The sequence below is a fragment of the Protobothrops mucrosquamatus genome, unplaced genomic scaffold, assembly GCF_001527695.2.
Source record: "Protobothrops mucrosquamatus isolate PMUCROS unplaced genomic scaffold, P.Mucros_1.0 scaffold1130, whole genome shotgun sequence".
Taxonomy (NCBI): Eukaryota; Metazoa; Chordata; class Lepidosauria; order Squamata; family Viperidae; genus Protobothrops; species Protobothrops mucrosquamatus.
This window is the reverse complement of record NW_015387348.1, coordinates 419,483-433,883: the sequence shown is the minus strand read 5'-3', so window position 1 is coordinate 433,883 and position 14,401 is coordinate 419,483. Positions and strand designations below refer to the sequence as shown.

At 49.6% G+C, this 14,401-nt stretch overlaps 2 protein-coding genes across 2 annotated transcripts in view; both read left to right on the top strand.

The window, feature by feature from the left end:
* The first annotated feature begins 2,509 nt into the window (after positions 1-2,509).
* On the top strand, positions 2,510-9,322 carry MTG1 (mitochondrial ribosome associated GTPase 1). Its single transcript, XM_015820444.2, has 11 exons — positions 2,510-2,534; positions 2,632-2,696; positions 4,088-4,192; positions 4,589-4,669; positions 4,990-5,046; positions 5,898-5,988; positions 6,488-6,549; positions 7,249-7,345; positions 8,267-8,348; positions 8,445-8,557; positions 8,796-9,322. The coding sequence occupies exons 1-11, from the start codon at positions 2,525-2,527 to the stop codon at positions 8,900-8,902; spliced, it is 870 nt and encodes a 289-aa protein (XP_015675930.2). The 5' UTR covers positions 2,510-2,524; the 3' UTR covers positions 8,903-9,322.
* Positions 9,323-13,718: 4,396 nt separating this feature from the next.
* The window catches only part of CHUK (component of inhibitor of nuclear factor kappa B kinase complex), a 16,118-nt gene continuing 15,435 nt past the window's right edge, over positions 13,719-14,401 (top strand). The window contains exon 1 of the mRNA XM_015820443.1: positions 13,719-13,746. Within this exon, the coding sequence (XP_015675929.1) occupies positions 13,719-13,746 (28 nt within the window). The remainder of the gene's footprint in view (positions 13,747-14,401) is intronic.

Sequence of the window (14,401 nt, the reverse complement as noted above, 5' to 3'; positions counted from 1 at the left end):
GTTCATTAATCATCTTTTTAATATTTTATGACATTGTCATTGCTTAGTTAATCTTACAATGATAATAGAAGTTATAATCATTGTCCACTCAGACTTATAAATATGCAGAGAGAAAAGTCTTTTTATGCCAGGCTCAAATTCTTCAAAGTATCCGGAATAAAGCTTAGAGTATATTTATAGAGCGTATTCTTCTCATTTGAAGAAAAATGAGACTCCTCTTGCTGTTATTTCGTACCAGTCCTTTTGCAGGACAAAAGTCTTTGGCTAGGTCTCCAACTCCAATCTTGGAGTAGATGTGCCTTAAATATTTGCTCTATCATTTTTTACATTTCTCAGCCTAACCTTAGCTTTATTCACGAGGCACATTCATTTGCATTTTTGTTTGTTTTGTGCATACCCAGCCCAGAGTTTATAGCCCACATGGCACAATGTGTAAATCCATAAAGTTGGAGTTTCTGTTATTCAGCTAAGGTAGCCATGCTTAAGTGCACAGTGTAAATATAGTCAGAATTAAAGCAGCAGAAAAAAATCTCCACCTGGTGATTTTAGAAAGCTCTGGATGATCAGCCCCTACATCTAAAAAAACCCAACCACCATCAGGTCCAATACACAACCAACACCATCCCCTGCCAGAAGGTGGCTGGGAATTGATATGGGAAGTTGCGATTAAGTTAACCACAAACAAGGAAATAGCACAAACGCAGCCTGTGCAGAGTAAAGCCAGTCACGCTGCCTGTGTTTTAATAACAGCCGCCCATCTGGAGCCTGTTAAGAGACGCGTCTTGGAGCCTCAGGGTGGACGCTGGGCCTTTCCAAGGCTGTCCGGGGTGCTGCCCGGTCAGGCAGCCGCTAGTACCAGTTGGTGCAGCAGATGAGGAACCGGGCGTCCTCCAGCGGGGCCAGGAGCCAGGCCTGGCAGTGGCCCCTGGGGAGAGCGGCTTCCTCCTCGGCAGGCACCGGCGGCAGCTGCCCCGGGTCAGCATCCTCTGGGATGGGCTTCTCCTCCTGCTCCTGATGGGGTTGGGCCAGATCCAGCTCAGCTGCTACTGCCCCTGCCAAGGGGTCTCCGTCCTCACAGGGGCTCATCCCGGGGGGCTGGAAGGAGGGAGGGGGGAGGAGGTTACTCAGGGGGATTTTGCAAGCTCAGATGCAATCCTGGGAGTCTCCCGAGGGGACAACGATGGGCCTTTGCCCCCCATTTGAGGTGGGCAGGTGAATAGATAGATAGATAGATAGATAGATAGATAGACAGACAGACAGACAGACAGACAGACAGACAGACAGACAGACAGACAGACAGACAGACAGACAGACAGACAGACATAGATAGATAGATAGATAGAAAGATGATAGACAGACAGATGATAGACAGAGAGAGACAGATGATAGACAGATAGATAGATAGATAGATAGATAGATAGATAGATGATAGACAGACAGATGATAGACAGATATAGATAGATAGATAGACAGACAGACAGACATAGATAGATAGATAGATAGATAGATAGATAGATAGAAAGATGATAGACAGACAGATGATAGACAGAGAGAGACAGATGATAGACAGATGATAGATAGATAGATAGAAAGATGATAGACAGACAGATGATAGACAGAGAGAGAGAGACAGATGATAGACAGATGATAGATATAGATAGATAGATAGATAGATAGATAGATAGATGATAGACAGACAGATGATAGAGAGAGAGAGAGAGACAGATGATAGATAGATAGATAGATAGATAAATAGATAGATAGATAGATAGATAGATAAAGATAAATAGATAGATAGATAGATAGATAGATAGATAGATGATAGACAGACAGATGATAGAGAGAGAGAGAGAGACAGATGATAGATAGATAGATAGATAGATAGATAAATAGATAGATAGATAGATAGATAGATAAAGATAAATAGATAGATAGATAGATAGATAGATAGATAAAGATAAATAGATAGATAGATAGATAGATAAAGATAAATAGATAGATAGATAGATAGATAGATAGATAGATAGATAGATAGATAGATAAAGATAAATAGANGGGGGGGGGTCGAGCTCCTGCCCACGGGACGACACGCGTCAGTCTCCCCCCCGCGAGGCTCGTGGGGCCGCGGGCGCCGGAGGGCAGCCTCACCTCCCCCTCCCCCCGGGGGGGCTCCTCCGCCGCGCCCTCGCGCTCCAGGGCTGCCCAGCGCTCAGCGCCCGCCGCCGCCGCCTCCTCCTCCGGCCGCCCTCCCGGTGGGGCGACTGAACGCCGGCCACGCCCTCCCGCAGTGGCGTCACAAGCGCCCCACCTCCGGCGGGGCGGGGCGTCCGCGGGCGTCATCCAGGCGCGCCCGAGGAGTTCGGTGTCGTCATTTGGGAGCGCCGGCCCCGCAGCCTTGGTCCCCGGGCGGCGGAGGATGCGGCTGGCGGCCCTTCTGCGGGCGGCGGGCGGAGGCGGCGGCGGCGGCTGGCGGGAGCGCTTCGATTGCGGCGGCCGCGACGTGGCGCGCTGGTTCCCCGGACACATGGCGCGAGGCACGGGCGGGGAGGGCGGGCGGGGAGGGCGCGGGGCCGCCTCCTGCTCCGGCGGGGCTGCGGCTGCAACAACGAGGGCGCCTCTTTCCTCCCGCAGGGCTGAAGGACATGAGGAAGACCCTGCGAGCCGTGGACGGCCTGCTGGAGGTGCACGACGCCCGCATATCCTTCCGCCGGGCCCGCTTGGGGGGCTTTAGCTGAGGAGACACTCCCCCCCCAGGAGAGAGGCTTTGAGGGCGAGGAGGTCCCCGCTTGCAGCGCGTCCGTGGAGCCTCCTTGGCCCAGCACACACTACCCGAGCCTTCCCCTCTGCCTCATGGCCGGCCGGGTGATGCTGGCACAAGGCAGCCATTCCATCCGGTGTGGTGCCTTTGGGGCTGGACTAGAGGACCTCCGAGGCCCCCTCCAGCCCTAGGATTCTCAGGCTATTCTGTGCAAACAATCTGGGGTGCATGGAAGTGTCTGGCTGAGATGATGCACTCGAGATCGCTGACCTGCCTCCTTCCGTCCAGCCACCAGCTCTGCCCCTGCTGGCCTGGCTGTGTGGGAGACCGGAAGGCTCTTGTCTACATAAATGTATTTTTGGACCCCTTTTCTTCCCTAATGGGAACCTTGATCGCTCAATCTGAAAGAGATCACGGCATGGATTGAGAGGCACTGCCATCCAAAGCACCCAACAGATGGATCCTGAACACACACCGTTCCTGCTCTCGAACACCAGCTCCATCCGTGCCATGCCATGGGGTGGACCCTCTGGGAGCTTCCTGTATCTGGAGACAGGCAGGCAGCTTCCTCTGTGTTCACCATTGCCCTGTCCACAAGAGAGGCCAACATCACCTGTCGGATGCTGTGGGTTGTGCTGTCTCTCAGCTGAAGAACAGCCACAAAACCCGGCAGGGAGATGGGCAGGATCAGAGACCACCCAGTTGGAGCCAAGCAGACCACATGCCCCGCCTGCATCATCTCAGTCTTCCTCTTCCAGATACCCTAGATTGTCCATGTGGGATATTTTGGGGGGCCAAAACATCACTTCTATACCAGAACACCTGGGCTGCCTTAGCAGTGGGGTGACCATGAGGTAGAAGCCAGGTCATGAGAACGTGCCCTTGGTAAACAATAAGTAGCACATCGTATTGCTGGGAAAGGGAACTGTGTTTATGGGCTCACAACCCAGCATTTTGTTCAGTTCTGACTTCCAGCCCTTTGTTTTAGAAACACCGGCTGCCCTTTTCCACTGTTTCCCCAGCTTTTTACGTTGGTGAGGCAGGATTTACCTTTATGGGATTCATGCTGATTTTCTTCAAACAAAAACTGTTCTTCAATAGGATTGCGGTAGTTGCTTTTTTCCATTGGCTCCCATTTCTGCCACTTTGTTTAGAACAGACATTAAGCTGGCCAGCCTATAATTTCCTTTGTGCTTCCCAAGTTATGAATTTGAGAATGGTAGGAGTTGGGCTCCGGTGCTGCCTTCACCTACCGCTTCGTTTTTCATTTAAAATGCAGTCTTCATTGTGCATCTGGATTGTGGGCCTTTGTTTCCTTAGCACATGCACATTCCGCTTTCCGGGCGGAATCCTGTCTTGAACGAGGTCCTGGGCATCCGTCCACATTTGTTACTGTTGAATAAAATGGATTTGGCAGATCTGACCCATAAGTCGGTAAGTAGAGTCTTGTCAGTTTTCCCTCTTACATACGCTGCAGGCTGCACCAGAGTTTGAAAAACGCCCAAATAAGGATATGGGGGGGGGCAGTCGTTCTTTTAGCTTAGATTAGACAGGAATGTTGGTCCTGTCAAACATTTCATGCTAACTTCGCAGTAGGGAATCTGAGCTCTTGCTGTTTTTATTTTGTGTCTGATGTTCAAATTTCAGGTCTGCTTTGGCCTGTTTGATAACACCTTGCTTCTTCATCAGGCTCTTGCCTTATTGATTAATTAAGAGATTAATTAGCCTCTTGCCTTACTAATACATTTCATTAGGCTGGGCGGCTATAATGTATCTAAATTATAATAGCCACACTAATACTTCTTGTGAATCTCTTTGATGCACTTTTAGAGAATTCTGGAGCTCTTGGAACAGCAAGGTGTGCAGCACGTTGTCTTCACCGACTGCTTAACAGACGAAAATATAAAGAAGGTACAATTCCAATGGGCAACATTACATTCTATCATGATGAGGCTGGACAAGGAGAGTTCTTTATTCTAGAACCATTCCCCCTATTCATTGAAGGATAAAGCAAAGCCGTGGGTACAAAGGAATCGTGGAGCTGGGCAGCCTTGTACATTTCTTGAATGAATGAATTAATGACCTTGGCTCTAATCGGTTTTACCTCATGGAAGAGCTACTGGGGAGGGAGGGAAAGAGAGAAAGAGAAGTAGGCATGTAGCCTTATTTCCCCCTTCCAAGAGCAAAACAGACCTGCAGTTCCACTGAATCTGTCTTTTCTTTTATTGTAGCTTATTCCCATTCTCACGGGACTGATCAAAAACAGCCAGCGTTATCTGAGGGCAGAGGTGAGTTAAACTGGACATTCTGAATGACAAAAGCATTGCTGTGCTTTTCCTTCATACTTAAATAACCACTTGGTTAATAGCAAAAAGGATTATCCTGCTCTTTTCTGTGGCAATGTTCCTGATGTGTGGAACTGGATCATTTTTAGGGGGATTTATTAGCACCCCATTGTTCCCTTTATGGGTGGGTGGGGGCCTATTTGTGCACCTCCACCTTAGTCTTGGCGACCACCCTGGAGAAGTCCCTGCAGCTTTCTTGGCTGGGCTTCTCAGAAGTGGTTTGCTAAAATTAAATAAAATGGCAAATAATTGCCTGGATGAAGACAATAATGAATCAAAGCAGACTTTCTTTAGAGGACCCATGGTCTCTCTATTTAGTATATACTCCTATTAACAAATTCCTCAGAGAAATTCTAAATTTTAGCTTAACAAATTAGTATTTTCCTGCATTATGCTTTAAAAGATTAGCCCCTTTGGCTTCCATCTTTTCCAGCAGCTGGGAATATCTCTTTTTGAAATGCAGATTTCGTTAAGAACAGACGTTCATGCCTAACCAATGTTCAGCGCAAAGGCTCCAGCACATACAGAGTGGGCTTTTGTGGGTTGCGCCTTTCCAGCCTTATAAGCATCCCAAAAGAGAGAAGAAATGTTTCCTAGGGGTTGGTACAACCCCAGGTTTCAACCATCGCTGGCCTGAAGTTAATGGGATCCTAGATATTGGGAAGGATGTTTCCATATATGTCCCTCTGTAGAAATCTGTCAACAATTGGGGCTGCCACCCCTGTTTCGTTTCTTTCTTGTCCATGCCAAATGTGTTTTCAAGGTTACTTTCAACTGTTTCTTATTGGTTCCAGAATGTGGATAACAACATCATGGTAATCGGTGTGCCAAATGTGGGGAAATCCTCAATCATCAATTCACTGAGAAAGCTTCACCTCAAAAAAGGTATTTCCTGTGGCTTCTGATCAAACAAATCGATACATTTAAATGGAACATCCAGTAGAATTGGTACACAATCGTGGGCATGGTTATAATCTGAAAACAGCGCTGGTCTGGTTCCACTTTGCAGAATGTTTCACATTAGTGATTAGTGATTAATTCTTTTGAAATACTTCTTTAAAAACCCAGTTTTTAAAGTAAGTTCTTGGAAGCCAAGGCAAGAGTTGTTGAAGTGCTGCAGTTTTTCAGAAATCCATCCAGCAGTGGTGGAAAAAAACAGTCTTGACATTCGGACACGGGGGATGGGCATCCCCGCTTGGTAGCCAGGGAAGAGATGGATAACTGGGTTGACCTCAGGAGCCAAGTTCCGCTTCTGGCCGTGGTCGATTACTAACCTAAAGCAAAGGGAGAGTTAGTTCCTCAGACAGTGACAACAGAAGATGCTAAGCGCTGCCATCTTCAATGCACATAATTGTGTTTTTTTCTTCCTTTCCCTGCGCCAAAGGAAAAGCTGCGCCGGTTGGTGGGGCACCCGGTATAACCAAAGCGGTTCTGACCAAGATCCAGGTAATCCAATGATTTCTGCGCCAAATGGGGACAAATGTACAGATTTGGGTTCTTATCTGAAATGCTGATTCTTAAGTAACGAACCCTTGAATACAGTGCAAGGTAGAAGGTGCCCAAAAAAGCTGGTCATTTTCAACAAAGCTTGGTAGATGCCCCCTCTTTCTCATCCCATCTTCTCTCTTGCCACTGACCGATGGTAGGGTTGATGTTCTTAGTTGAGTGGCTTCCTCTTTCCTTCCCATTAGAGAGGACTATCTGGAAGGGATAGTGGAGATTAATAACGTGGCATAGTCCCAACACCTTGGACCTAGAGGTGCATGTCTATATAATTTTAAGATTAAATTGAGCCTACATTTCAGGCTTTCATAGAAATAAAGAATTGCAATCAAATCTGGTAACCAGTTTCTGCATTATAACTGTTTTTAAAGCAATAGGTCTCAAACAATGGTGCCTTATGTCCTGAGACCCACTTTGATGTCGTGGTTGAAGATTCTAAATGCTGAGAGTTTAATCCTGTTTTAGGCCTAAAAGTTGGTTGAGCGACCTTGCTCTTATTAGTCATGGTGGGTAACTCCAAAAACGCAAAGGAAATTGATGTCTCCAGTCATCTCTTAAACCCGTAGCAAACCGTCGTGTCCCATGATTCTCTGGGGCAGCTTTTGAGATTGTAAATCTGAATCTGATATCTTCGTATTCCAGGTGTCTGAAAAGCCCCTCATGTATTTGCTGGATACGCCTGGGGTGCTGTCTCCCCAAATTGAGTCCGTTGAGACAGGGCTGAAGCTGGCGCTATGTGGTGAGAGGACTCGGTGTGGTCTTACAATGTGGGGCCAATGTGGGGCACCCCATTTGGGAGGTGGCTGGTAGGCCAGCACAATATAGCTCACCTCCACCCCATCTACGCCTTGGTTTTTAGCTATTTTAACATTAATGTTAAGGTTTTAGTTTTTAATGCCTGAGGGTTTAAGGTTTGATTCCTATAATTATTGTCTTCTGTTAGAGTATCGTAAGCTGTCCAAGAGCTGCTAGGTAGAGAGTTGGGGAGCATACACATTTAATAAATAAATCAGATTAAGGACTTGGACCGGATTCGAGAGAACTAGATTCAAATTCACCCTCAACCGCGAAACCTCATTGGGAGATGTTGGGTTGGTCCTCCTCCCTCCTTCCCACCGCCTCGTATCCCCCATGGAAGCTGTCCGGAGCCCTCGAAGAAAAGGCAGGCCAGGCAGCCGAATGGATTTCTGGAAACGGAGACGTAGACGACAGGGCTGGTGGGCGAGGGGTCCCTTGGGCCCTGCTGGAGGAGCCCAGAAAGGCAGAGGAGTGGGATTGTTACCAAGGAAGTAGGCCAGTCAGCCACCGCTTTGCCCGGCTCTCTTGACCTGGACTTCTCTTTCCCTGCGACGCTTCTGGGCAGCCCTCTGCTCCTTTCTGCAGCCTAACGCTTCCTTGAGTGGAACTTACAGGGTGGAGGGTGGGGTGACATTTGCTCTTTCCGCAGCCCTGGGAGCCTAGTTTCTGCAGGGTTTGCTTGATGTCTGCGGAGTTCAGGTGTGTTGCATCCTCTCCAAATTAGCATCCACCTTAAGTCTGATTTTCCTGCTCTCTCCCTCTATGACTGGAACTCTTTGGGTTGTCTGCCCTGCTTGGCCAGCAGGACGACCGTCACGTTCTCCTGTCCTGCTGACTGACTGCCTGCTTTTCCTCTGCTCAGGGGCAATTCTCGATCACCTGGTTGGAGTGGAGGTCATCGCCGATTATCTTCTCTATGTTCTGAACCAGCAGCAGCAGTTCAGGTGAGAGGGACCCTGGGCTATCCCATGTTTTGTAACAGAGCTGTGTCCCATACTTTTGGCTTCCCCTTTTTGGATCTTCTCCCTCCTACTCTGCAGTTACGTGGAGCGTTACGGGCTGAGTGGCCCCTGCGACGAAGTGGGGAGTGTACTCAAAAGCATAGCACGGCACCTGGGCAAGGTGCAAAAAATTCAGGTCCTGACTGGCACAGGTGAGTCCTGTCCTCCTGGTCCATAGGAAGCCACATGTGCCCAGAAACCGGGTGCTTCTGAGCAGGGAGGGCAGATTCCACGAGGGAGCCCAGGGGTGAATGCTGAGCGGAGGAGGGTCAGCTTTTGGAAACCGGGTGGGCCTGACCCTCCAGAGACGGGGGGTGTTTCTCCCCCCCCCTTTGGGGAGGAAAGGCCATCTGGGCTGAGCACTGAGGCTTCTCCTCCTTCTTTTGGCAGGGAATGTGAATGTATCGGTCCCCGATTACAACGCGGCAGCCTGTGAGTTTATCTACACGTTCCGTAAAGGGCTTCTGGGGAAAGTAATGCTCGATCAAGTGGAGTGAGATCCTTGAGTGACCTTGCTCTGGAGTTTTCTTCTGGAAAGTTCCAAGGATCTACCAGGACCAGGAGGTAGGAGCAACACTTAAGAAAGGCTAGGCCAGTGTGACTTTGTCGATACCGCTGGGCTAGAGGTGTGTATAGAGTGACGGACAACTCCCTGTGTTTGCTTTGTGGAGGTGTTTGCTTTATTCAGAAGCTCAGCTGGGTCGGGCCTTGCAGTGTCAAAGTGGCTCTTGCAGCTGATCCTTTTGGGGGCAAGGGGTTATTATGCAAGCTTCCCTTGGGAGGGTCTCCCCTTGGACATCGCTAATCCTAGATCATTTCATATCTATTTTCCAATCCGTACCGTATCTTCAGGGGATGGGCACCAGCTTGCCTTGGATGACAAAGCAATAGCTGGAGAGATCTATTGTTTATCTCCTATTTTTAAAAAAAAAATTGAAGCAGATTGCATTGCTTTGATTCAAACCACATAGGCCCTGGTTCACAAATGCTACTATTTTAAAACGAAATTAATACGTTGTTGCAAGTTAAATGATTGCTATCCCATGTTTTGTAACAGAGCTGTGTCCCATAGTTTTGGCTTCCCTTTTTGGATATTATGAATAAACAATTTAACTTTGCTCTTCCATTGCTATCGCACCAACGTCCCTCTTGCTAAGGAAGAAAGAACAGTATAACTCCATCAAGGACACAGAAAAAGGATAAAACAATGAATTGAACATGTAAAAGTGACTCATGAAGGAGAGAGCAGTGTTCCAATATCTGAGGGGCTGCCCCAAAGAAGAGGGGAGGGGGTCAAACTGTTCCACCAAAGCACCAGAAGGCAGGACAAGAAATAACAGATGGAAACTAATCAAAGAGAGAAGCAACCTAGAACTAAGGAGGAATTTCCTGACAGTTGGAACAATTAACCAGTGGAACAGCTTCCCTCCGGAGGTGGTCAAGAAGAGACTGGACAGCCACTTGTCCCAAACAGTATAGGGTCTCCTGCTTGAGCAGGGGGTTGGACTAGAAGACCTCCAAGGTGCCTTCTGACTCTTATTATTCTATTTTCCAAATTGCAGCCCTTTTTATCTCTGATAAAAGTCTTAATTTGTATCAAGTCAGCTTTTTGATTGTCTTTTGCAAGGCAGAGGCCAATACACGCTCTTCTAATCAACGGCGAAATACTATAAAGGTCGCATAAAACAGATGGCGGCTTTCGTCTCATGATACTTCCTGTACACATCTTCAAAATGTACAAATCCCCCCCCCCCCCCAAATTCAAAATATCATGACAAGCGGTTGCTGGAGTCCCATCCCAAGGTCCTTCCGCAAAGTCGGAATCCAAGTTGAGACAGACACGACTGATTTTTCTCTGCCAAGAATAACTCAGGTTGCTCCCGATGACTCCAGTTCTGGCTCCTGTCATCCAACAGCTGTCAGAAGACAGGCCGTCTCCGGGGGCCTCTTCTGTATGAATGCGGGGGTGGGGGGAAAAAATAAGCCCCTTTGGCTCCCTCCACTGCAGCTGGGAAGATCAAAGCGCTGCCCCATCATTTTTCAAGAGGCAACTGGACTTTTGTGGGTTTTTTCCGTTGAGGATGTTTCACTTCTAATCCAAGAAGCTTCTTCAGTTCTGGGCCTCTGAAGTGAAGAAACTTCTTGGATGAGAAGAAAAACATTTTCAAGGAAAAAAACCCAAGAAGGTCCAGTTGCCTTTTGGAAAAGCACCTGTGGGACCACCGTGACCTGGATGATGGAGAGTCTCCACAGACACCAGAGCCCTGTGGTGGCACAAGGGACGCCTGGCTGAGCGTACGGATTGTGGAAAGGATCTTGGCATCGTCCCTGATCATAAGCGGAGTACCGGTCCCCAATGCAGAAAGGCTGTCTCATCAGAGTGGCAAACCACTTCTGCAACTGCAGGAAGGAGTCCAAGTGCTCCACGGGAGTCAAAAGCTGACACAAAGACACACACGTACACACCATCCAGTGCAAAAAAAAAAGTTTACATTTGCTGCAACGTCTTCACCCGCTCGTCATTGGAAGCAAAACCTGTGCTTTTTTCCCCAGAACCTTAGAATCCAAGATATGATACGTACAGATCAGGCTATTGTAGTGACTTTTATTAAATGAACTGAACACCAGCGGGTAAATGAACATCGGGAACCATTCCTAGTTCTCTTTGCACCCAGACATCGCAGGTGTTGAAATGCATGGAAAAGTTCTTCTTAAACATTTTGGAGTTGATGAATGAGATAAATCAGGGCAAAGGTCTATTCAGAGCAGCATTCCCTGTGACCCAGCATCCCTTCGGCTGCATCGGGAAGGTTCGTGTCCAGAGAATGCCGCCTTCTCTCACAGCTGCCCATCTCTTCTACGCAATTCAGAATGCCTGTCTTTCAAGTCTAATAGCTCCACACATTTGTCTCATCCATTTTATAATCATCCCAAGAGCCTTCATAATATCTGAGGGCAGCAAATGTCATATTAACTATGCAAAGCTGTTTATTGGACCTGAATCTCCCTATTGAATTTCTGAAAACTCTGGCATGTTTTCAAAAACGTGGCGGTCTGGTTCAAGGGACGTGGCCGACCCAATTAGTTGCTTCCCCAAAATGATTTTTTTACTGGACTTTGAGGGCAGAAATATCCCAGCCAAAAGGAGAATAGATGTTTTCAGCATCTTCCAACTGTTGCAAGGGCATTTGAGAAGATTTTCCACAGGAAATAAAATCACATTCATGACAACAACAACAACAAAAATGGCAGCCTGTCTAGGTCAATGCCCATCCCAACCCTTTCTGCCCTTGACCATCACTTTCTGCCTACTTGGAGAACGTGGCTGCCTCCGAGCAATTTGGATGTTTGCACCAATACGGCAACTGCCCCTTCAGCCAGTTCAAAACACAATGCAAGAAGAGTGTTGTGTATTACACGTTGGGCTTCTCTTAGTTTTGGCCAAAAGAAGAGCCACGTGTTACATACCAGACTCTCTCGGTTAGAGGAGGATAAGGAAACAATTGATTTTTTTCAATAGTAGCCTTGAACACGATACAGCAGATAATATTCAGCTTTTCTTAGTTGCTCAAGATAGCAGACAAGGTATTGTCCCCTCACTTGAACCTCACAACTACCTTGTGATCTATAAATTGGCCTCAAGAGGAATGAGTAGCCAGAAATTACCCATAGTTGAGTCCGACTTGAGTCGGACTCTTCCATGTCCAACCCATTCTCTGTTGCCACACCAATTTCTGCGCACCCGTGTGGGTGGATCCGGCGTGGAATGACTCCGAAGTTAAGCTCCTTTGCTGTACAAGGCACCGGAGGGAGAGATTGTTCCCTGGAGATCCACTGTATAAAAGTAGCAATAAATTCTTGGCAGAAGGTCTGAATGCCTTTACGTCTTAATCGTTAGAAAAGAGCTGCATGAAGAATTTGAATACGGTCCACGTAGAGTGGGCAGGGATGCCTCATCTCAATGTCCACCAGCAGACACTGACCATTAATTAACCATTAATTAACCATTCTCCCCCCCCCCTTTGGATTGACTTTAGGATGGCAGTCTCAATAAGTAAGTAAAAACTGGGGAAGCCAGCCAGGACAGGAGTGGGTTGTAATGTATTTTGGCACCGTTGAGTAAATCGTGGTAGGGAGACTCGGCCCCCCAGATCGCCTGTGGGGGGCTCAGGGCGAGAGGCCGCCCACCAGAGGCTCTGAGCGTCAGAGGGCCCGAGGCACCAGGGCCACACACCAGAGGGAGGCCGAGATGCAGAGGAGGGGCCAGGGCTGGGGGTTGTGAGTGCTCCTTGCGGTGTTGTTCCTGGGCTGCATCTCCCCGTATTCGGGGCTGTCCGGCCCCGCCATGCTCATCCCAGCCGCCGCAGCGGCTGCCGCAGCTCCTCCTGCAGCAGCGGCCGCCGCCACGCGCAGGGCTGTCCCTGAGGATCTGTAACGGGGCGCGGACTTGGACCGCCGGGAGGTGCCCCGCGCACTCCCCCGGGCTGACCCACGAGCTCCACCCCGGCCCCCTTTGCAGGCCACGCTGTCCATGAAAATGGCCAGCAGGAACAGGAGAGTCCAACACATGGCTGGGCTGCACTTCACCCTCATGGTCTCCAGGAAGTGGGCCGGATCTGCAAAACGAAGGGGAGAGAGGGGGTCTTGTCAGCACTTGGAGGAGAACCCCAGGGCTGCCTGGGGGGCCTCTGCTTTTAGATTTAACCCTAGAAAGCCCGGAGTTTCTCTGGCTTTGCGTAGACCCGGCATAAACCGTGAGGGCTGCTGTTGCTTGGAGACTGGCAGCCCTTGGAAATAATCTGGAGCTATCCAGTTTCTCATCAGACAAGGATCTACAGAATAACAGAGTTGGAAAAGGGACCTTGGAGGAGTGGTGGTCCAGCCCCCTGCTGAAACGGGAGACCCCCCCCCACACCACCCCAGACAAGGGGCCGGAAAACCTCCAGTGATGCAGCACCCACAACCTCTGGAGGCAGGTTGTTCCACTGGTCACTTTTCTATCAGGACATGTCTCCTTAGTTCCAGGCTGCTTCTCTCCTTGACTAGCTTCCATCCGTTGCTGCTTGTCCTGCCTTTGGAGAAACCGGTTGACCCTCCTCCTCCTCTTTGCAGCAGTCCCTTAAATACTGGAAGGGGGCCATCATGTCACCTCTGGCCCCTCTTTTCTCTAGACTGGCCAAACCCAATTCCTGCAACTGTTCTTCACACGTTTTAGCCTCCATCCCCCTAATCGTCTTTGTTGCTCTTCTCTGCGCTATTTCTAGGGTCTCGGGGTCTTTTCCCCCCCCCCCTTATCCTGGTGACCAGAATTGGATGCAGAGTTCCAAGGGCACCGAAGCAGGTACTAGCAGTTCACCTGGTCTTGGTGCTGCAGGCTGCAGGGAGGCTCACCTGTCTGCTAAGGTCTAACACGGATGCTTTTGGGTTTTTTAATGCAACCTAAATATGGTGGCTTGTTTACTTGCGGCTTGGCACGAAGTGTGAACGCATCTCCGGGTAGCCTATTGGGAAGCCGCGGTTAACGAAGGCGATTTAGAGCCTCCAGCTCTTTCAACTTCTGGGCTAGGCTTTTAAAACGATCCCCCCCCCGAACGCAAATTTCACCGCAGATTCTGCTTTATTCAAGGGGTCGGCCCCCTCCCCCCAAGGAGCGCCGGGGCTGGGGGAGGGTCGCCCCCACCGCTTTCCCCGAAGAACCCGCCGCCCCCTCCCCGATGGGGCGCCGCTCCCGGGGGGGGGGCTGCGGAGGAGGGGGACCCCGAGAGCGGCCGCGATTCTGCAGCCCCCCCGCCCGGCACCGGCGCTTCCTTCCATCGCCCGGCAAGGGGGGAGACGACCCTCCTCCCGCCCCAGCCCCCCCCCGCCGGCATTAGCGCAGAAGAGGCGCCCCCTCCGGCCCCCTCCCTGAGCCCCCCGACGGGTACCGCGCTCGCTCTCCGTCGCTCCGGGCTTTGCCTGCCGCTGCTCCGCGCCGCGTCCGTCCGCCAGCAGAAGCC

What these genes read in the sequence shown, in the direction of transcription:
- MTG1 (XM_015820444.2), top strand. An exon ending in TGGAGGTGCACGACGCCCGC is followed by an intron (nt 2,697 to 4,087) that starts ATATCCTTCCGC and finishes TAGCACATGCAC; the next exon opens with ATTCCGCTTTCCGGGCGGAA. An exon ending in CAGATCTGACCCATAAGTCG is followed by an intron (nt 4,193 to 4,588) that starts GTAAGTAGAGTC and finishes ATGCACTTTTAG; the next exon opens with AGAATTCTGGAGCTCTTGGA.